The sequence below is a fragment of the Neolamprologus multifasciatus genome, chromosome 17, assembly GCF_963576455.1.
Source record: "Neolamprologus multifasciatus chromosome 17, fNeoMul1.2, whole genome shotgun sequence".
NCBI lineage: Eukaryota > Metazoa > Chordata > Actinopteri > Cichliformes > Cichlidae > Neolamprologus > Neolamprologus multifasciatus.
The window spans coordinates 38,006,777-38,028,046 of record NC_140455.1 but is presented as its reverse complement, the minus strand read 5'-3'; the positions used below and the strand labels follow the sequence as shown (position 1 = coordinate 38,028,046).

Here is a 21,270-nt window from a genome sequence, read left to right as displayed (position 1 = left end):
AGGGGGCTGTGTGACACACATGCACCTTCACGGTCGCTGACTGATTGTTGTCTCAGATTACATTACCAAAACTGTTAAATGTAACAAACCCGCACCACACACACTGTAGGAATTAAAAAATGTGTCTGTTAGGATCATTTTATGCATGAATGTAGTAGCGGTTCCTCCATCTCTGAGAGAAATGTATCTTTATCACCTCGCAGGCTGCAGATCGAGTCCAAAAATAGAATCCAAATGGCTACATTAAAGGAAAACTCATTCAAAATGCATGATTTTCACAGTGATGACATTACTTCACAGGCAAGATGCCCAATCAGATGATCTTGTGCTTTTAATGTGCACGCCTGTGATAATCCTTTCATAGACTATCACTCTTCTTTGACTATGACAGGAAAACTGAAGAAGCTGTGCAAAAAATGGATTAAATTTTTAGTGACACTTGGGTGTGGCTACGGTAATATCGCTTCCCAGTCAAACACTCTACAGTAAACACAGCGTGGAGCTGTGTAATGTTTGCTCCATCACTGTATCGCTAAGGCCAGTTTACATGGTCACACTGTCTTGAAAAGAGAGCAAAGAGCAGTCCTCCACCCTAAAGAGACACACAGCCCTCAAAATAAATGTTGTTACAGCAGAGCGAGTCAGATGATCCTCTGCAGGTAAAATATGTGCTTTGTCTTAAATTACTATGTCTGCCCCTTTTCAACCTGTGGGGGAGTTGCTAAATTAATGTTAGGAGTGCTTGTGTGTGCAGGGAAGGTGAACACAGCTATCGTTGTAGACGAAGATCATTTCATAACCTGGAATCATAATCGGGGCTGAGAGGTAACTGTCTCTGTTTGGACTGTGTTCGGCAGCTGTGAGGTGGCAGCTGTCATGCTCTGTGCACACACTAAGCAGTCTATAAATTATTTAGATCCCAGGTTAAAGATTGCTCCCAGGCCTTGGGCCATGCCTCTTCACCGTGTACACAATCTATCATCTTGGTCGTCCCTCCTGGAGGCCGTGGTTCACTGTGCGGCTACAGAGGCAGGCTGGCAGCCCGCCCCCTCGTATGGCTCAGAAGCATCTCATCTGTGAGCACAAATTCTGCTTACTCACCACTCTCTGGGATGACAGCTGCAAGACGCTGCAGTGGGGCGTACACAAACACACGCACACACTGATGCACACAGTCTCTGTTTATATTCTGTTACATGCACGCATTTATGTAGACTATGAAGAACCACAGATCAAAGCACTGTTAGTTTTAATAGACAGAACACAATCTAAACAAATACTGTAAAACTTATCATTTGAAATAAATTAAAAATAGTAGTGCTATTTGCACTGCTGTTGATTCTCACACACTAAGGGATACCTTCCACCTTGTGCTGAAAAATGCAAAACTTGACTGCTGATTTGTTTCATGATTAACATGTGCATTCTGCATAATGTGCCAGAGGTGTTTCCCCCAGTCTTTGATGATTTGGTAAGTAAATTGGCAGTAAAACAAACTGTGGTCTGTCGTGAACTGAATTTTACATCCTCCTTTTTTTCCATATACTAACCACAAAACAAAGGTGACAGACATGTTGGCACGTACATCGCACAAACAGTAGATCCTTTGACAGCAGGTGCATCACTGAGTTAATCATTTGAGTTCATGTAAACATAAGTAAAAACAAAAACAGTAGTGATAAAAAGTGAAATGTTTATAGCAGCAATAAGAACGATATTAGCTACATACACAAAACGTAAAACATTGGAAATTGCAGCAATGATCGATGTACACCAATGACAGTGTTAATGAACCTTTTTGTGGCCTAAATCACATAAAATTCCTTCATATTAGAGGAAGATTTGTAAATATCACAACACAATTTCAAGTTAAACAAAGAGTTATTTTCATGCTTTATTTCATGCAACGCTACTTTTGTGGGGGGACAAAAGATTACTGTCAAACAGATTCCTTCCACAAAATAACCAACATTTTATATTTTAATGTTTACATGGATGTATTTGTTTAACGTGTTATAAAACAACAAAAAAAAGCTGAAAATCAGACCTTTGATCCCGGAACCGATCATATTTGAAATAGTCACACGGACCGAATTTTCAGCGTACGGTGGGCGTGTCTTAAGCTAGATTGACAAGCGTCGAACAAACGGGAGTGCTTAATCTGCTGTCGTTGTGAGAAACGCTAACCAATCAAAATCAAGGGTGGGAGGAGCTACTTAAATGTGAGTGAAAGATGGGAAGGAAAAGTCACGAGTGGGATGAGTGTGTAAATTATACTTTAATATAACATAAGATAAGACGCAAAAGAGTGAATGTCCGGATTTGGCAGCTAACATTAGCTTCACAGACACTCCGACGTTAACTGAAAAGAAGTAAAGTGGAAATAATGTGTTGGGTGTCGGTCTGTAGGAGAAGCGGCAAATAAATGAAACGTTTGGTGTCTCATAATCATGCTGCCGCTGCGGCCCGTGTGTGGTGGGATATGGAGAGCTGCTGTGCACACAGTCAGGATGAGGTTTGTTCTGTTTCCCGGCCTCTATGTCAAATTCATGTCTTTATTCTTATGGCTGCATTCACAGAAGCAAAATAGTGATAAATATAGTTAGATTTGGGCACTTTTCATTATTTACCCACTCAAGTTTAATGCTTACACTGACTTAACTTGCAGTGTTGTTTATTTAAGTGCTCATTTATAACTTTTATTTTGAGTTTAAATAATATAATAGAGGTATAATAACTGAAAACAAGATGTAGAATATGTTATAGTATGAATCAGTCATTTTCTTATTTCCAGCCGTGGAGCTCCACCCTACAGGCTCCTCTCCTCTACCTGTGATGGAGCCCCAGCTGCACTGGCTGATGCTGACACCATCTTTGCGCTGTCGTCCGGGCACGGCAGGTGCGGGGTGGCAGTGGTACGTGTCAGCGGTCCCGCCTCAGCTACAGCCCTGGGGTGTATGGCTGGGTTCACGCAGCGTCTCCCCCCTCCACGCACCGCCCTGTTACGCAGCATCACAGACCCCCGCTCCACAGAAGTGCTGGACCGTGGGCTCGTCCTGTGGTTTCCAGGTCAGTTCCACTGGACCGTTCTTACATTTTGTTCTTCTCTGTTTTTGTCTGAGAATATGAGGATGTGGATATGTTTTTGTTTAGAAGCACATAAGTTACATCCATGTCCAAAGGTCTATCAGCATGTCCCAGATATGTAGACAGACTCGTACTCAATTATGATAAAAAGGAAGTATTCCCTCAGCCAGTGTTATTGTTTTACATATCAGCACACAATATAAAAATGATGTAGTGTTTGCCAGGCAATAAAAGTAGGTAAATACAACCTGAGATGAATAATGTCTTATGATGTATTACACAGTGTCATTATTCCTCAGGCAGGGACCACACCTTAGTTCTGATTAAACAGTGCTTATTGAAACAGGATGATGGATGGAGTGAGCAAAGATCTTGATTAATGCTGCGGTTTGGGAACGGCCTCAAAGAGGATCAGCGGTTTCTTCTAAGTCCTGGGTACCAACAAGAGGAGAGGGTGGGTGGGTTGGGATGCTAAGCCAAAATACAGAAGCAGTGTGTGAAAAACTAACTACACTCCATGATTCAGGGACTAGTAGAACCCCATTTAGCAGCAATAGCTTGAAGTATTGTTGTGGAGGATTGTAGGCTCACTCTTCTTTTCAAATGTGCTTCAGTTCACTGATGTTTGTGGCTATTTATTAAGCCACGAGGCTGTAAAAGAAGCCCAAACCTTCATCGCTCCATCACTGTGCTGAAGTATTTGTGCTAAGATGCTGTTTCTCCACTTTGGTCTCATCTGCCTGAAGCACATTGTTGCAGAAGGCTTGTGTTTGGCAGATGCAGCCATGCAAACCAAACATGCAGAGTCTGAGATGTAGTTCTTTGTTTAGTTTTTTCCCCCATTTCTCTGAACACGACCTGAGCTTGAAGTGACTTTGGTGGAAGGTTTACGCCTGAGAAGTGGAGCATCTGCCTCAAATGTTTTCCACTCGTGAAATAAGGTTTTTCACTGCATTGTTTGGAAATAGCATGTAGAGGCTAAACGGTGGAAATAGAGCGGTGGCTGCTTTAACGGTGGGACACATTCTCTAAACAACATGACAGAGTTTGGTAAAACCGCGTCATTTCTCACTAACCCACAACCATAGCTGCTGTGTTTGATCTAAAACCAGTAATAAATCTTTCCAGCATCTCACGTCCTGCCTGTTATTCACTTCAGTTCTCTTTACATATCTAAATAACTAAAGGACGCACAGAGTGTTGTTATTCCTTTGTTTGTTTCATCAGCTCCTCGTAGTTTCTCCGGAGAAGATAGCGTGGAGTTCCATATCCACGGAGGTCCCGCTGTCATTACTGCTGTCTTACAGGCTCTTGGTAAGATGTGATTCTCAGTATAATGTTTTAAAAAACTTGATATAATTCAATGTGACAAGCAAACATATCCAGACTTGAGATGCAGCCGTCCCTTTGAAGAGCGTTTTGAAGTTTGAGTCTTTGTAGCTTCCTGAGCTCTAAGCCTCCGTAAGTAGGATATCTGTTGGAGTCAGGCGGCCATCCATCACTGCGACTTAAAACAGAGAACTGACGCATGCATCGCCGCGTCTGAGATACTTTTAATATGCGCTGTGGCAAGCGTGACAGTCCTCCTGTGCTTGATGTTTTTACTGCAGTTCTCCTGTTGACCTCCCAGGGGGCAGCGTTGTATAAAGCAGAGAGTTTGTGTGCTGTAAGGTTTTTTTTTTTCTAAGCAGGGAGGAATATTTAATATTACATTACCTTTGTTTTCAAGGTTCGTTCAGATAAAATTGTTGCCTTCATTTGGAAACCAAAAGCACCGAGCGTGTCGGTGAGATCAGTCGGGTAAAATGTCTCTAATCAGGAGACGCTGACCCACGTTTGGTTTTGCACTCACTATTGTCTCTCCTGATGAGATTTGCAAAGTGTCTGAGAAAACAATGAACCTACTTAACCTGTAGTTGTGCCTGTTTTTGCTCTCTGCGTGAGTCATTGACCTTGTGTTTTGTCCTCAGTGTGTGCATTGTGTGCACACACGTCTCATACATTTCTTCATATTTGTGTTTACGTGTGTTTTTCAGGAAGCGTGCCTGGCTTGAGGCCGGCCGACGCGGGGGAGTTCACGCGGAGAGCTTTTCAAGCAGGGAAACTCGGTTTAACGGAGGCGAGTGGAGAGGAATGTGTAAAACACATTGTTGTGCATCTAGAGTTATTATAGCGGCCCGTTCGGGGATTTCATATGCATGAAATGTAAACAGGGACAACTTCTCCTTTTGCATATTTTGCCCTTTGGCAATTTTATTTCATTGAGTTGTCTGATATTCCCGCATTAATGCAACAACTGGGCCTGTGTAGATTTTTTAATATACAGCCTGAAGCCTTAATAAAAAGTCTGTTCGGATTTTCTGTGAAGCGTAAAAACCAATATATTAACCTCACACAGGACATTGGATATGAATAACACGTACAAACAATTTAATAAAGTTTTTAATGGACTGTTTTGAGAGGAAAAGTAAAATAGCAGATGAGCCAAACGCTCGCAGGACTTTCAGATAAGATGAGTTTTATTGGTGCTGAAAGGAATTTGGCATCGGTGTCTAAGCTGTGGCAGCAACATCCCTCTCTAAACAGCAGCAGGATGCACTTTCCTGTAGATAACACCTAATGGACATAATAAGGGAAAAACACTTGATGAAACTGCCCGCACCACTTCTGAAAACTGTTGTCAGTGAACACAATTCATTTTAAAATTGGTGTTGGAAAAGATAATGGGACACGTTAAAGTTTGCAGATATGATTTTTGGAAATCGTGGGCGCCAAAATGGGTTCTGCACGTATCCCTGCAGCCAGACGTGCTGAACAGGCCTGAAGACCCACATCTGCGTATTCAATGGGCTGCATTACATATATTTATATACGCCTCAGCCATAAAGGGCTGGGGGGGGGGGGGGGGGGGGGGGGGAGAATCCCTGTGTCTTCGACCAAAAGGTCAAAGGTCAGAGGGCAAGTTTCCTGAAAATCCAGTGACTGCATAACTTGAAAACAGGTCAATGTAGGATTGTGAAACTGTTGCTGGCACAGGGACGTCTGCTGGGAGGCTGAGGGGAAGCTCTGGGTGTTCCCAGTATTTTATACCCTAAAACTCAGTGCGTCTGCTCATTTCCTCTTATACTCACCGTGTGTTATCATGTATACTAGGGCTAGTAGGAATAGGAGGAGTATATTCTCGAGCATCTCACACTTCTGATAATCAGTTGTCTGCTTGATGTTTATTCAGCTGTGTAAAAACTATAACTTTAATCTCAGCCAAACCGATTTACTCAGGAACAAATAAAATACTAAAAAAAGCCAAACAATAACATTTTTAAGTTATCTAAGTGACTTATATATCATGTTTAACCTGAGTAGCAAAAGATGGCGGTGGGTTTGAAAATGATTTGCCGGGAGTCCGGTGTTCTCACGGCTCTAGTTAGCCTAGCCCCCGGCTAGCTATCGAGCTAGTGGCTAACAGACGTCTCCGAAAACGTCGGAGCGCTTTTGAAAATATGTGGTGTCTTGATAAACTGAGCAGATATTTGAGGTTTACACAGCTACATTCTCGCCTGAAAACATGTTAAACGTTTATTTTGTGACCCAGAAAGAATAATAAGAGTGATATTAAAACTAACTAGCTGCCGCCATTGTTGGAAACTGAGCTGGGCTGCGCTATGAATTCTGGGACACAGTTTCTTCTTCTTCTTCGGGGTTTAACGGCAGCTGGCATCCTTGTACATGCAGTGCTGCCATCTTCTGTTTCAGTCTGTTATTACACTCTTAAATCCTACTACTTATCTTTGACTATTAAATTAGTCGTCGACGATTTTGATAGTCGACTAATCGTGGCAGCCCTAATGTATACTCACCTTGTGTTATCATGATAAACACACACAGCAAACATTTCCACGTCTCTGCTTCTTTTTTGTGAAAGATGTCGGCTTCATCAAATCCAAAAAATTATTAGTTATGTTAAAAAATAATAACAATGACATTTCTAACTTTTAACATTTGATATGCTGTGTTTAAATACTCTTTCAATGATTTGGAAATTATTGAATTTTTCACTTTATTTTAAACTTTTTGGGAGAAACGTTTATTATCACAGGAGACAGAAAGGATGTGTACATATTAAACATTCCAGTATAAGGATATATGTAACATATGGTGTGTGATTCATAGGTGGAGGGGCTTGGGGATCTGATCCACGCAGAGACGGAGGCCCAGAGGAGGCAGGCTCTTAGACAGATGTCAGGCGAACTGGGACGCCTGTATCAGGACTGGAGCGACAGACTGAAACGGGTATGTCGTCTGGCAGAAAAGCAGCTGGTTTGAAGAAGTATTTGCCCGTTTTCATGATGTTTTAGTTTTTATTTTTGTCACGCATACATATTTAATTCATTTACACCTGCCGGACCTGCTGAATCGAGAGTCTTTCAGCTGCGGGGAACAAACCAGGAGTGACCGGCCAACCAAAATTACTCACATCGACGACTCATGCAGGAGGAAGAACATCTAGAGAGCTGCAGGGCTCATGTGGGGAAATGAATTGAGGACATATCCTGATGAGTCAAAAGCTGGACTTTTTGGAGTATTTGAGACCATCCACGTCGCCCCAGCCGGTCGCAGCAGATGGCCCCGCCCCTCCCTGAGCCTGGTTCTGCTGGAGGCTTCTTCCTGTTAAAAGGGAGTTTTTCCTTCCCACTGTCGCCAAAGTGCTTGCTCTGATGTTGTTGGGTTTTCCTCTGCATGTATTATTGTAGGGTCTACCTTACAATATAAAGCACGTTGAGGCGACTGTATAAATAAAGCTGAATCGCATTGAATTGAAAAACTGACGCAGCGATTCAGTCAAACCTGGTGGTGGTCGTGTGATGGTCTGCAGCTGAAACCATGAATTCTGCCGTCTATAAGAAAATCCTAAACTTGCTCCGGTCTTCAGCTGGACTGGACGCAGCAGCTTTGACACCCGGTCTCTCCCATCCGCACCGCGTCTGCACAAACAGAAAGCATCTGTTTTAACTCATTCCGAGTTAGCTTGGCACCTGAAACGAGGGGAATTTCTGGAGTTTTCCCAGAAGAAACTCAGGAAAGAACCTGTCCGGACTGTGCTGTAGGTCGGGATTCACTTGCTTCGTACCAACACAATGCATTTTTGTACCTCCAAGACTGCAGTGTTGATGCAGCAACCTATGGGAGTCTGAGGCTTCCTGTTTTCAAGTTGCTGCAGTCCGTGTGTTTCTGTTCAATGCTTGGATTCAAAGTGATAGTCTTTCCAGGGCACATGTACACAAAGTAGTTTTAAAATATTAAAGTCAGTTTAGATTAAAAGAAAATCATATGAATCCAATCAACCAGCGTAACAGTTAAACAGAAGGTTTCTAAAGTCTTAATAACTTCTTTAAATGATTGAACATTTCTCACAGATACAGATAAAATGCTCAGACGGGAGAGTCAGCAGCGTTCGAGTGAGTAACTCAGCGTTTCCTCTGATCAGTGATGTGATTCACTTTCCAGAGAAAAATTAAAAAACTGTAATTTTTAGCATTCGTGGCATCAGACCTGTGTTAACATTTTTATTTCCTGAGGAAAAGTGTGATATTAGTAAGCAGACAAATCTGTTTCTGACAACTGTCGTTTTAGAAAAGTGGTTAAAACCTGCTGCAGTGTTTACTGAACGTCTGAAAGATGAACTATCTCAAGCATGGCTAACGTCTATCTGACAATGACCACAGTCGAATAAAAGCATGATACAGTACGTGCAGCGGTATTGTTCTTCTTATCTCTGTAAAGTATCCTGTGTGCGTCATAAATCAGTAGGTGTAGCTCAGGTTGGGAGAAATGAACGCAAATTTAAATCTCAGGTTAGAGACGTTGTTCATTTGTGGTTGAGTTGATGCATGCAGTCCAAAATGATAAAGAAGTCATTGTGAGTCGAGCCCAAAGTTAAAGGATGCTGATGTGTTGCTGTGCGTTTGTGTAATCCTGACCTGATCGTGGTTTTTGTTGCCGTTTTGCGGAGGCAGTTCACAGGAGAAGGTCGCTGACCGCGGATGAACACTTGAACTCGCTGGATGTGGGCCAAGCCCTTTTGTACTCTGACCTGTTTTGAAAAGCATAAAACGTTGGTCTTTCAATACTTTGGCACCAGACCTGACCAACCGCTCCAGGTGTTCCCCCCGAGAAAACCTAATCTGCTTGTTGGCAGCTGCTTAGCACGGTTCCTAGAAGCTTTTAAAACACGGCTTTATTTTGGACCCGCATTTCTGAGAAGATTGCTAATAAAAAACTATCCTATATGTTCATGTTCACTAAACAATGCTGCTTTTTTAACCATAGGTTTCCCACATTTATAAATTGATTCAACTATGGGAATCGGATGCTTCCTGTTTTTCTGGAGCTATACCGCTATTGTGTTTATGTTCCACAGTGTCAGTCAAGATACTGATCTTGGTGGAAATGCTGAAGCTTTTCTCTATACAGAGCTATTCCTGAGCTTACAGGCAGTGAAGCAAACCTACAGAAAGACTCAACAGAAGGGATTAATGTTCATATCTGCAGATAAGTGACGTAAATAACTGGACGGCTCAAAAGGAGAAAGCCTCTTCTTGCTCTTACCTTGAAACTGAACTTAGAGTAAAAACATTGAGTGATATCAGTGACTTACAGACTTGTTTCTGCTCTTTCTTTGGCTGAATTACATTACTGCATCACTGTAGGCACAGCGACCTGCTCTCTGTCGTGTATTTTTCTGGCCTGGTGTCACATTTCATGTAGGGCTGCCACGATTAGTCGACTAGTCACGATTACGTCGACTGTCAAAATCGTCGACGACTGATTTAATAGTCGACGCGTCGTTTGAAGTTTTGTAAGATCACAAAAGACGCAGGAATAAGTAGTAGGGTTTAAGAGTGTAATAACGGACTGAAACAGAAGATGGCAGCACTGCATGCACAAGGATGCCAGCTGCCGTTAAACCCCGAGGAAGAAGAAGAAGCTCTGTCCCAAAATTCATAGCACAGCCCAGCTCAGTTTCCAACAATGGCGGCAGCTAGTTAGTTTTAATATTACTCTTATTATTCTTTCTGGGTCACAAAATAAACGTTTAACATATTTTCAGGCGAGAATGTAGCTGTGTAAACCTCAAATATCTGCTCAGTTTATCAAGACACCACATATTTTCAAAAGCGCTTCGACGTTTTCGGAGACGTCTGTTACCCACTAGCTCGATAGCTAGCCGGGGGCTAGGCTAACTCCGGCAAATCGTTTTCAAACCCACCGCCGTCTTTCGCTACTCAGGTTAAACATGATATATAAGTCACTTAGATAACTTTAAAATGTTATTGTTTGGCTTTTTTAGTATTTTATTTGTTCCTCAGTAAATCGGTTTGGCTGAGATTAAAGTTTTTACACAGCTGAATAAACGTCGAGCAGACGGCTGATTATCAGAAGTGTGAGATGCTCGAGAATTTACTCCGGTGTCCTGTTATATTTTAGATAGCAAGGAGTTTATTAAACTTCACCGAAACAATCTGCAGATTTCATTAAAATTTAATAAACTATCATCTTGTCTTTATTTTTAGTTAGCACATACCTTAAACACTTAAAGCTGTAAGCTAATGATAGTTATATAAGAGCAGATGCTGCTGGTGCAATAAGCTGTACGTTTACATCCAATGGATGATGATCTGATTAGTCGACTATCAAAATAATCGTTTGTGGCAGCCCTACTTTCATGTAAATAAGCTTTGCAGTAAAAATAGAAAAAGTGGCTTCATTTTTTTAAGACTCCTCCAAAAATGTTATGCTTAAGTCATTGAAAGAGCTGAGCTTTAGCTCCCTGATTTCACCCCTCCCCTCCCTGTGTCTTCACAGTGTTTGGCCCACGTCGAGGCCTTCATAGACTTCAGCGAGGACGAGCTCATTGAGGACGGGGTCTTGAACCGAGGTACCTGTGCACTTTGACCTTTGCAAAACAGCAACAGGGCAGTCATCCTTTGGGGGTTAAAGGGGTTAAAGGGAGAGAGGAGTCCGACCGCTCTTCCTGTTATGAGCTCTAAGTGGCAATTTTTCCGAGGGTGATTTTCTTAGGATGTGTTGAGAGGACGGCCACAAGGACAGTTGAGGCATTTCAAAAACAAGCCTACTCCCAGGAAGAGCGCCGTCAGCGGCCCGACTGGGTTTCCTATCCTCTCAGCAGACGTGAGAGGGAGCGACCTCCCCTGTGAGTGTCTCCAGTCGTCTGGCACTGCCTGATTCTTTCATAAGTCTCTAATGTTTTGAGATTTCAGCACAAAGCCTGGGAACGGTGTTTGTTTTGGTGGTGACTAATGTTGGCTCATGCCACAGAGCGGAAAATAATAATAGACTTAATAATAGACTTTCAAAAATAGGAAAGGTGGTATAAATACTTTGCTTTTCCACCTTGAAAGATTTATCTGACATTGTGTTAATTTTTACCTTCAAAGTGGCCAAAATTTGAGTGAAGTGCTTCATGTCCATCGAAGAGTTTTAAGGAAAAAGAGGACAGCAATGTAGTTTATAATGCCTCTGTGTCTGTGCTGATCCCCTCATAGTGGACGTGTCAGTACGTGATCTGCAAGCGGAGATTGAGCGACACCTGAAGGACGAGAGACGCGGCGAGCGGCTTCGCAGCGGGGTCCAGGTGGTGATCGCGGGAGCTGCTAATGCAGGGAAAAGTAGCCTTCTGAACAAACTCTGTAAGAGAGCCAGAGTTGGACACACCCTCACATACAGCCAAAGGATCAAATTATAATGTACAAAGAATATTTTTAATATATATTGTGATGGCGAATCAGGGAAAAAGATATCTGTCATCTCAGAATGGAAAGAGTGAAATGTGTGAGTCAGAGGAAGTGTGTGCTGCGTCCCATCAAGCACAAGAAACCTGATTTTTCCTTCTCATCAGAAGTTTTTAGCATCTGTTTGAAGAGTGTAAAAGTTTCTGATGGATCGATCCGGTTCATCTATCCAGCAGCATTAGGAACGACTTTAGGGAATCACATTTGGTGCAAACACCAACGTGGAGTCAGAGACGAGCCAATCACAGCCCAGCGTCACTGTGACCACAGTGAACATGTTTGTGAATGAAAACGTGGACAACTTGGTTACATTTTATATCCAGAAGTCAACGTTCAGCTTCATTGTGACATCAGCATGGTGATATATTTAAAACCATAATTCAGACTCGGGCTGCGTTTAAATATCGATTTCCTGATTCAAATCATTTTAGTTTGAATGAAGCGATATTGATTCATTAAATCCTGAATCGAAATTTAGAGAAAACAGCAAATGAGAGCAGCTACACGGATCCACACAAGGATGTAAACACGAGTGTGGACCGTTCACCCGACAGCACGGACACGGACACGCCGTCGGGGCTGAAAGTCGACGTCTCACAGGTTTCGTCGCTCTGACCAAAACTGACTGAAGCAGCAAAAGAAGATGAAAACTTCACGTCATTAATTCTCTCTGACTTTGGCTGTTTTGTTTCCACCACGATAAAAGTCTCACTTCCTGCACAGCTCTCTCTCTCAGTGTACTCAGAGGCCAGTTTACCACCAAAATCTCTGTTTTCTGCATTATTCACTGATTATTACGCACAAGTCTGCCGTTGTGTTCAGAGCTGTCGGCCTCATTTCTGCTGTTCAATCCAGAGGAAATGTAAACTTTGTAACTCTGCTTCACTTCAGCAGCATCAGGTCACGTTCACATGTTGATTCATGGTCTTCTTTATATTTATATTTTTAAGCTCATCTGCTATAAAAAGCCAGGCCTGTGTTTTATCCTCAGTCACACAAAGTTACTCCTCTGATGAAGTGTCAGCTTTATAGATGTCGATGCTCAGCCCTAATTCAGAACCAAAGAGGAGATTGTGACCATGTTTCATATTTGGTTGGATGAAGAGTTGGTGACTTACATTTGTGCCCAGTTCCTTCAGTTCAATCCTTCACATTCTTCACTAAACGTGAAAGAACAATAATGAAAGGAGTCTGGATGGAAACATAAATGCACCTGAGAGCTTTCACACCTTTACGCTGCAGCTGCAGCTTTTTCTAGTTTTTGATTAGACAAAACTTTCACCTCTCGTCTAATCAAAAGTTTTTAACTTCTGTTTTTCATCCCAGCTTTTCGTTTGAAAGACGGGAACCTTTATCTCTGTTTTCCGCTTGTGCTGGTGCTTCAGGTGACAGTGGAGTCGATCTGTAGAATAAACACTTAAAAGAATAAAAACATCTAAGATATAAGTAATATTTTCACATTTGTTAGATCAGTGGTTCTTAACCAGGGTTTGATCGAACCCTAGGGGTTCGATTGAACCCTAGGGGTTCGGTGAGTCGGTCTCAGGGGTTTGGGCAGAGCCTCCGCCGTGACATGCACGGCTCATTTTGTGCACCAGTAAAAAACATATCTACGTCTTGAATTTTAAAAAATTCATATTTTATTTTTCACTAAAGAGGGATTCAATGAATTCGCATATGAAACTGGTGGGGTTCGGTCCCTCCAACAAGGTTAAGAACCACTGTGTTAGATAAGTTTCTGTAGAGTTTAAATGTTCCGCTTCTCTCTAATTATGTATATATTTGGTGTTTTGTAATATGAGGACATGTTTCCTGACATAATGTCGAACCTTTTAATCTAAGCTCTCCGGTCTTGAAGCTCGGATGTCAGAGCGATCGGTGTATTTGATGTCAGATCAAGTCCTTCCTGCTCCGGTGGCTCGAGCTCCAGAAGCACAGATATGTCAGCGTTATTAGACTCAGGAGATTTCTCTGGTTATAAATGATCTGCTGTATTGCAGGTGATGAAATGACCAAATTATTACTTTGAGAAATGCACACAATGCTTGTTTTTTTGTGACAGGCAAGTTTATTTTGTATTCCAGGTCAGAGACCTGCAGCCATTGTGTCTCCCATTGCTGGCACCACCAGAGATGTGGTGGAGACGGCGCTGGACCTCGGTGGGTTCCCCGTCCTCCTGAGTGACACAGCTGGCCTCAGAGACAGCTCGGACCTGGTGGAGAGAGAGGGCGTCCGCCGCGCTCGGGAAAGGTAGCGCATGAAAACCTTTTAAAGTCGGACTTCTGTTGCATTGTTTTGCTTTCGTGTTAATAGAAAGAAATGAAGACTGATGTTCGAATACTTGCACAGGACGGGAATGCAAGCGAGTATTTATTGCAAAGTGTTGCATTATGTATGATTTAACAGAACATATTGGCCTGCAGACCAATGCGAAGTGACCCTGGAAACAAAGAAAGGAAGAAATAAGTCATTTCTGTAATGTCTGTCCGACCCCAGAGTTTATATTGATGCTAGTTATAAATACACAGAGCAAACACTCTCAGGAGGTTGCGTAACGAAGAGTCCCCTTTCCTCGTTGTACCGTCGAGACGTTTCGAGTGTGTAGGAGAGATGAACATACAGCATCAGGCCATTCAGCATGACAACGCAAACATCTCTGCTGAACAGTATCCGCCGTGATGGAGCCGCGAAGGCTTTAAAACAAGTTTAGAAGTTCCACATAGAAATAGTAAACTAGTAAAGACATGAGGAATAAATAGCAAACAGAGGAAATATACAAACGGCACAGAGAATAAAGAAACAGGCCAAGAGCAGAGGTGTGGTCGGAGCCCTGGGGAAGCAGGTGAGGCCCACAGAAAATCTTCTGTTTGACAATTATAACTTAAAGCTGGGTGCAGTGCATGCATGTGCTCTACAGTGTTATTAATGGAAGCTAAAGCCGAGTCGTTAGTGCCAAGTGTTAATAAAACATCTGCACATGAGTGTGTGTGATTTAAAGACAGACTTTCTCCCTAATATTAGTTTTAGAAATATTGGAAATGAACCTGAAATTATAGAAGAGGTCAAGGTCATCAAGCACAGGCTGCTCCACAGCGTGCTTAAACCAAAAATGAAGGACACATCCTGAAAGGTATTATCTATGACTCATTTGTGCCTCTTTAGGGAGGTGAGATGGTAGGACGGCAGGAAGTAGGTTTATTCAGATTACAGTGGGTTTTTAAATATATTAGACCAGATCAAACTTGTGTAAACTAGTCGGGCAGAGCAAGTGTAGAACAAGGCTGAAATTCTAACAAGGTTTCAGTGTCAGTTCAGTGTGCGAGCTAATGAAAGGGCTAAAACCTTAAAGCTTTCACATTAACTTTACATAAACAGTGTATGTTTCTACACCACATAAAGACAGCTGAGCCCTGTGATGGGCAAAGGTGGGCTTCAGTCCCCCTGCTGTCCTAAACTGAATATGAAGTTAAGATGGATGGATGGAAGGTAGGGCTGCCACGATTAGTCGACTAGTCACGATTACGTCGACTATTAAAATCGTTGACGACTGATTTAATAGTCGACGTGTCGTTTGAAGCTTTGTAAGATCACAAAAGACGCAGGAATAAGTAGTAGGATTTAAGAGTGTAATAACGGACTGAAACAGAAGGTGGCAGCACTGCATGTACAAGGATGCCAGCTGCCGTTAAACCCCGAAGAAGAAGAAGCTGTGTCCCAGAATTCATAGCGCAGCCCAGCTCAGTTTCCAACAATGGCGGCAGCTAGTTAGTTTTAATATTACTGTTATTATTCTTTCTGGGTCACAAAATAAACGTTTAACATATTTTCAGGCGAGAATGTAGCTGTGTAAACCTCAAATATCTGCTCAGTTTATCAAGACACCACATATTTTCAAAAGCGCTCCGACGTTTTTGGAGACGTCTGTTACCCACTAGCTCGATAGCTAGCCGGGGGCTAGGCTAACTAGAGCCCGTGAGAACACCGGACTCCCAGCTAATCGTTTTCAAACCCACCGCTGTCTTTCGCTACTCAGGTTAAACATGATATATAAGTCACTTAGATAACTTAAAAATGTTATTGTTTGGCTTTTTTAGTATTTTATTTGTTCCTGAGTAAATCGGTTTGGCTGAGATTAAAGTTATAGTTTTTACACAGCTGAATAAACGTCAAGCAGACAGCTGATTATCAGAAGTGTGAGATGCTCGAGAATTTACTCCGGTGTCCTGTTATATTTTAGATAGCAAGGAGTTTATTAAACTTCACCGAAACAATCTGCAAATTTCATTAAAATTTAATAAACTATCATCTTGTCTTTATTTTTAGTTAGCACATACCTTAAACACTTAAAGCTGTAAGCTAATGATAGTTATATAAGAGCAGATGCTGCTGGTGCAATAAGCTGTACGTTTTATGTCCAATGGATGATGATCTGATTAGTCGACTAATCGCAAAAATAATTGGTGACTAGTCGACTATCAAAATAATCGTTTGTGGCAGCCCTAGTGGAAGGATGGAATGAAGTACAGACGCACGGATAAACAGATGGACAGATGTATGGATGGCTAGTATGTGAGTCAGTGGGACATGAAGGGGCCTGCAGTGAAAGAAGGACACTCGTATTTGCAGGCTGTACTCACTGGTACAGAGTAAAGTGAATACAGAACCTCATACATGTGTCAGCCTTCACAGCACTACGCTGTATTTTTCTTATTCGTCACCTCCCGACTCCCAAAATGAACTCAGTATCAGCTTTGCTGTCACTGCTGGTATAAATCCAGGTGTGTCCAGAGGAATGCCATTTCCAGTGCAAACGCAGTCTCATCCCTTTACTCCTTGTTTAAGTTATGTGCCTGACCTGGTGGCTCTATAGGAAGGGCAGGCAGTTTGTGTTCTGTGGGAAACGTCTTTTGCAGGGAGCAGGAGAAAGGCTCGTGACCTGGGTCACTACAGGAAGGACGTGGTAAGTGCAAGCATCCGCCTCCACTCCTGCTGCTACCTCGCAGTGAGACGGATGCAAGGAACCAGTATTTCACGTGAATACCATTTAGAGCGATGGGATGTCCCTGCCAGCTTTTCTGGGCTATAGCTTATAGTTGGTTTGTGAAACAGAACAGCAGTCTCTGCTCTGAGATATGTTGGTGCACAGCCAAGAGCGGGCACAGGTGGTGGGAAACGTATCTGGGCTTGATGTATTTCCCAACAGTACTGCCATAGATCCTAGAGGAACCACCTGTAGCACAAAAACCACCACAAAAGCAGTTTTGAGTGCCGGTGTTTGTTCGTCTGTGTACAGTGCAAGATACAGATGTGAAGGTCATGGTCAAAGTCGGTGGGATCTGAACATAAGTCATCAAAGTAAGAAGTAAGAGGCCCCAGATTATTTTACAGTTGCACCTTTACTCAGTACTCCTGGTCTACAGCTACTTTCCTTCACCTTCATTTTGACCTCAGCTGTCGCCCTTAAAGTGTCCTGACTGCATCTCACGATTTTCACGCTGTTGTGGAAAAGTTGCCTCGAATAAACACATTTCAGGAGCCACGTCTGAAATACTCACGACTGTCCTTGTTGTGGTTACCAGAGCCACATTCAGCCATGGAAACGCACACGGTGATGAGAAATACCTGCCACGCCATCATTACAGGTCGAGTGTCAGCAGTGGGTTTGTGACTAAAGTGGAGGCTGCTCTGTTTCTCCAGGGTGGAGCAGGCAGATCTGACGCTGGTGGTCGTGGACTCTGCTCATCTCCCCTCTGAGGTAGACCAAGCCGCGGCGTTCCTGCGGGAGCAGCTGAGGAGCGTGCTGCCTGACACAGGTACCGTGACATGCGTTTGTCTACTGATGCACCAACTGCATTTTAACCCTTTAAAACCGGTCGGAGCAGCACGCTCTGTTTTGCGTAACTATTTTTAAATCCCGGTAGCTCTGCAACCACGTGAGCTAGCGCAATAATTTTTTTTGCATATGAAACCGGAGGAGTTGTACTTACATCTTATGCCATCAGCTTGTCCTCGGTCACAGTTTCCTTCCACATATAACTTTGCAAAAACTGCATAAAAAGCACTTGCAGCAACAAAAACATAATATTCCAGAAACACGCTTTGCCGATCTGATCAGCTGTTCGTAACACTTCCTACGTTGGAATAGACGTCAGCGCGAACTTTTGCATGTCCACCATGACCTGCCTGAAACCGGAAGTGAAATGATTTTGCAGAAATGTAGTTTTTTACCATCAGGGCCTCATGAGCCTATACTGGTGTTTTTAAAAGTTATCTTTGACTTTCTGACTTTCTGTGTCATTTCTGGGATGCTTAGGACTCATATTGCTGCTGGAAATAGTTTATTTTGATGCATATGCTGCTTTTTTGCAAATTTGCACTATAATATTTATTTTTGTTTTTCCTGCAGTATATAAAAATTGGTGTATTTCAAAAATAAAACTATGAAGACACTCAAAATAAATTTCCTGTGGTGGGAAACTATTTTGTGCAACTTTTTTGTATTTACAGTTTTGAGGGATAAGCCTCTTAAATTTCTCTAACTAGAAATATATGTTAAAAAAACAAAATGATTTTCAATTTTTTTGTAGTTTATTGCACTTTTTTGCAATTTATGTAATTACTATGCACTTAATGCAGACATATTATTAAAATCTGGGCTATAATGGTTGTATTGATGTATAGCAACTTGAAATGCTCCCAAAAATGGCTCCACAGCATGTAAACATATAATATAAGCTCTGGCGGACTTGGTTCTATGGTAGGTCTTAAAGGGTTAAAGATGTTTGACTTTCACAGAAAGCCTTGGTGCCTGTAGCTGTCTGCAGTTAGTTAGAGTCTTAAACATGTGCATGAGGTAACCCAGGCAGGGACAAATAAGGATCCGGATCAGTCAAGTTAACTTACCACATCATGTCCTGCAGACAGGTGTCTCCTGGTGTTGAATAAGGCCGATCTGCTGCCTGAGAAGCAGAGACAAAAGCTGGACACGGAGCTGAGGGGTGTCTCTGGTCTCCCTGCTGTCTGTCTGATCTCCTGCCAGACTAACGAGGGACTGAAGGACTTCCTCACCGTGCTGCACAGCAGTGTCAAGACTCTGTGAGTTTGAGTTTTGTTTTGTTGCCCCAGTGCGAAGGCCAAGTCTCATTTGAACGTCCTCTTGCAGGATGTGTGAGATAGCTGTACAAACTGAACTGATGGCAGGGATCAATCTTAACTGTTTATTTGTTAAGGCAGTCTTCCCAGTGCATCTTTATCTTTGTAGTTCTCCTCCAGAGGCTCTTCACATTCGCTGATTAACTTCCTCTGTAGGTGTGGCGACCCTCTGTTCAGTGCCCCCACCCTGACACAGGCTCGCCACAGGGCCCACCTGCAGCGGTGTGCGGCGGCTCTGGCTCAGTATCAGCGGTACCGTGACACTGACCTCGCTCTGGCAGCCGAAGGTGTCCGTTTAGCTGTCACCAGCCTGGGCCGGATCACTGGACGGGTCGGGGCAGAGGAGATCCTGGACATCATCTTCAAAGACTTCTGCATTGGAAAATAAAAGAGTGAAAAACTGACAGATATGCGATCGCCGGCTCTGAGAGGAAAATCGCATTCCTGCAGAAAACAGGACTGAAAGGACACAGCTGGGCGCCGGGCCAGGCGTCGACACGCGGGCGCAGCTGAAAGAAAAAACTCTGTGTTCTTGGCCGCTGAACGCGTGCGCTCCCAGGACGCTAAAATGTTTTCTGTTGATGCTTTTTATCAGCCAAAATAGTTTGAGCATGATGACAGGTGCCTCAAAGGCCCAATATACCCAACAAGTGTTTGGCAAGCCTTGAGTCGTCATTTGAAAATAGATGTCGAAATCCTTTGAAGATTGTTCTCCTGGGCTGCAACATATAACCTGCAAGGTCATGGACTGAACGTTTGGATGTTTACTTGTACCGCAGGAACATGACTTTGCACCTTTATTCCATTTATTTATTTTCCAAAAAAGAACTAATACTGATCAGAGTGATTGTATCGGTTTGTTACATGTTGCTGTGTTACGTTACTTTGGACCCTTAAATAAATGAGATCGTGTCTATTTTTGTAACAAATAAAAATTCTCTTTAAAGAAACCAAACATACACAGAAGCTACGTCCTTGTTTTTTTTGCTGAAGATAAAACAGTGAACTAAAGACACTCTGTGCCCTCTTTGAGTCACTAATAATAATAATAATGATAATAATATAAACCCATCAGCTACTCGTTAACAGTACAAAATTAGCCTCCCTATAGAAAATTACTTTTCCCTCATGCTATTAAACATCAAGGGATTTTTACAGCTTTTCAAAACATATTACTACATATTACATAAACAAATGTAACACACACAATGAGTTAAACTGCAGGAATGTCTTAAAGACATAAAGACCTGGATGGCCGCTAACTTTCTGCTTCTTAATTCAGATCAAACTGAGGTCATTGTACTCGGCCCTGAAAATCTTAGAAATATGCAGATTCTTACTCTGGATGGCATTACCTTGGCCTCCAGTAACACTGTGAGGAACCTTGGAGTCATTTTTGACCAGGATATGTCCTTCAACGCACATATTAAACAAATATGTAAGACTGCGTTCTTCCATTTGTGCAACATCTCTAAAATTAGAAATATCCTGTCTCAGAGTGACGCTGAAAAACTAGTTCATGCATTTATTACTTCCAGGCTGGACGACTGCAATTCATTATTATCAGGATGTCCAAAAAACTCCCTGAAAAGCCTTCAGTTAATCCAAAATGCTGCAGCAAGAGTCCTGACAGGGACTAGAAAGAGAGAGCAGATTTCTCCTGTTTTGGCTTCCTGTTAAATCCAGAATTCAAAATCCTGCTCCTCACATACAAGGTCTTAAATAATCAGGCCCCATCTTATCTTAATGACCTTGTAGTACCATATCACCCTATTAGAGCACTTCGCTCTCGCTCTGCAGGCCTACTTGTTGTTCCTAGAGTATTTAAAAGTAGAATGGGAGGCAGAGCCTTCAGTTTTCAGGCCCCTCTTCTGTGGAACCAGCTTCCAGTTTGGATTCAGGAGACAGACACTATCTCTACTTTCAAGATTAGGCTTCAAACTTTCCTTTTTGCTAAAGCATATAGTTAGGGCTGGACCAGGTGACCCTGAATCCTCCCTTAGTTATGCTGCAATAGACGTAGGCTGCCGGGGATTCCCATGATGCACTGGGTGTTTCTTCTTCACTCACTATGTGTTAACAGACCTCTCTGCATTGAATCATATCTGTTATTAACCTCTGTCTCTCTTCCACAGCATGTCTTTATCCTGTCTTCCTTCTCTCACCCCAACCAATCACAGCAGATGGCCCCGCCCCTCCCTGAGCCTGGTTCTGTCGGAGG

General features: G+C 42.6%; 1 protein-coding gene across 3 annotated transcripts; it reads left to right on the top strand.

Moving 5' to 3' along the window:
• The first annotated feature begins 65 nt into the window (after positions 1 to 65).
• Positions 66 to 20,016, top strand: gtpbp3 (GTP binding protein 3, mitochondrial). 3 transcript variants are annotated; one of them, XM_085136893.1, is made up of 11 exons: positions 66 to 2,515; positions 2,795 to 3,069; positions 4,315 to 4,401; positions 5,124 to 5,206; positions 7,258 to 7,377; positions 10,951 to 11,023; positions 11,652 to 11,795; positions 13,982 to 14,147; positions 17,595 to 17,710; positions 18,818 to 18,992; positions 19,206 to 20,016. In XM_085136893.1, exons 1-11 carry the CDS (start codon positions 2,451 to 2,453, stop codon positions 19,435 to 19,437), a joined length of 1,536 nt encoding a protein of 511 aa, XP_084993019.1. In that variant the 5' UTR covers positions 66 to 2,450; the 3' UTR covers positions 19,438 to 20,016. The 3 variants fall into 3 exon arrangements, with proteins under 3 accessions (XP_084993019.1, XP_084993021.1, XP_084993020.1); XM_085136895.1 differs by lacking the exon at positions 5,124 to 5,206; XM_085136894.1 differs by lacking the exon at positions 11,652 to 11,795.
• The last annotated feature ends 1,254 nt before the right edge of the window (positions 20,017 to 21,270 follow it).

Excerpts from the sequence above, each read along its gene's own strand:
- gtpbp3 (XM_085136893.1), top strand. The coding sequence starts at position 2,451 with ATGCTGCCGCTGCGGCCCGTGTGTGGTGGGATATGGAGAGCTGCTGTG. Across the intron at positions 5,207-7,257 it reads GGAAACTCGGTTTAACGGAG|GTGGAGGGGCTTGGGGATCT; the intron begins GCGAGTGGAGAG and ends TGTGATTCATAG. Across the intron at positions 17,711-18,817 it reads GAGCGTGCTGCCTGACACAG|ACAGGTGTCTCCTGGTGTTG; the intron begins GTACCGTGACAT and ends CATGTCCTGCAG.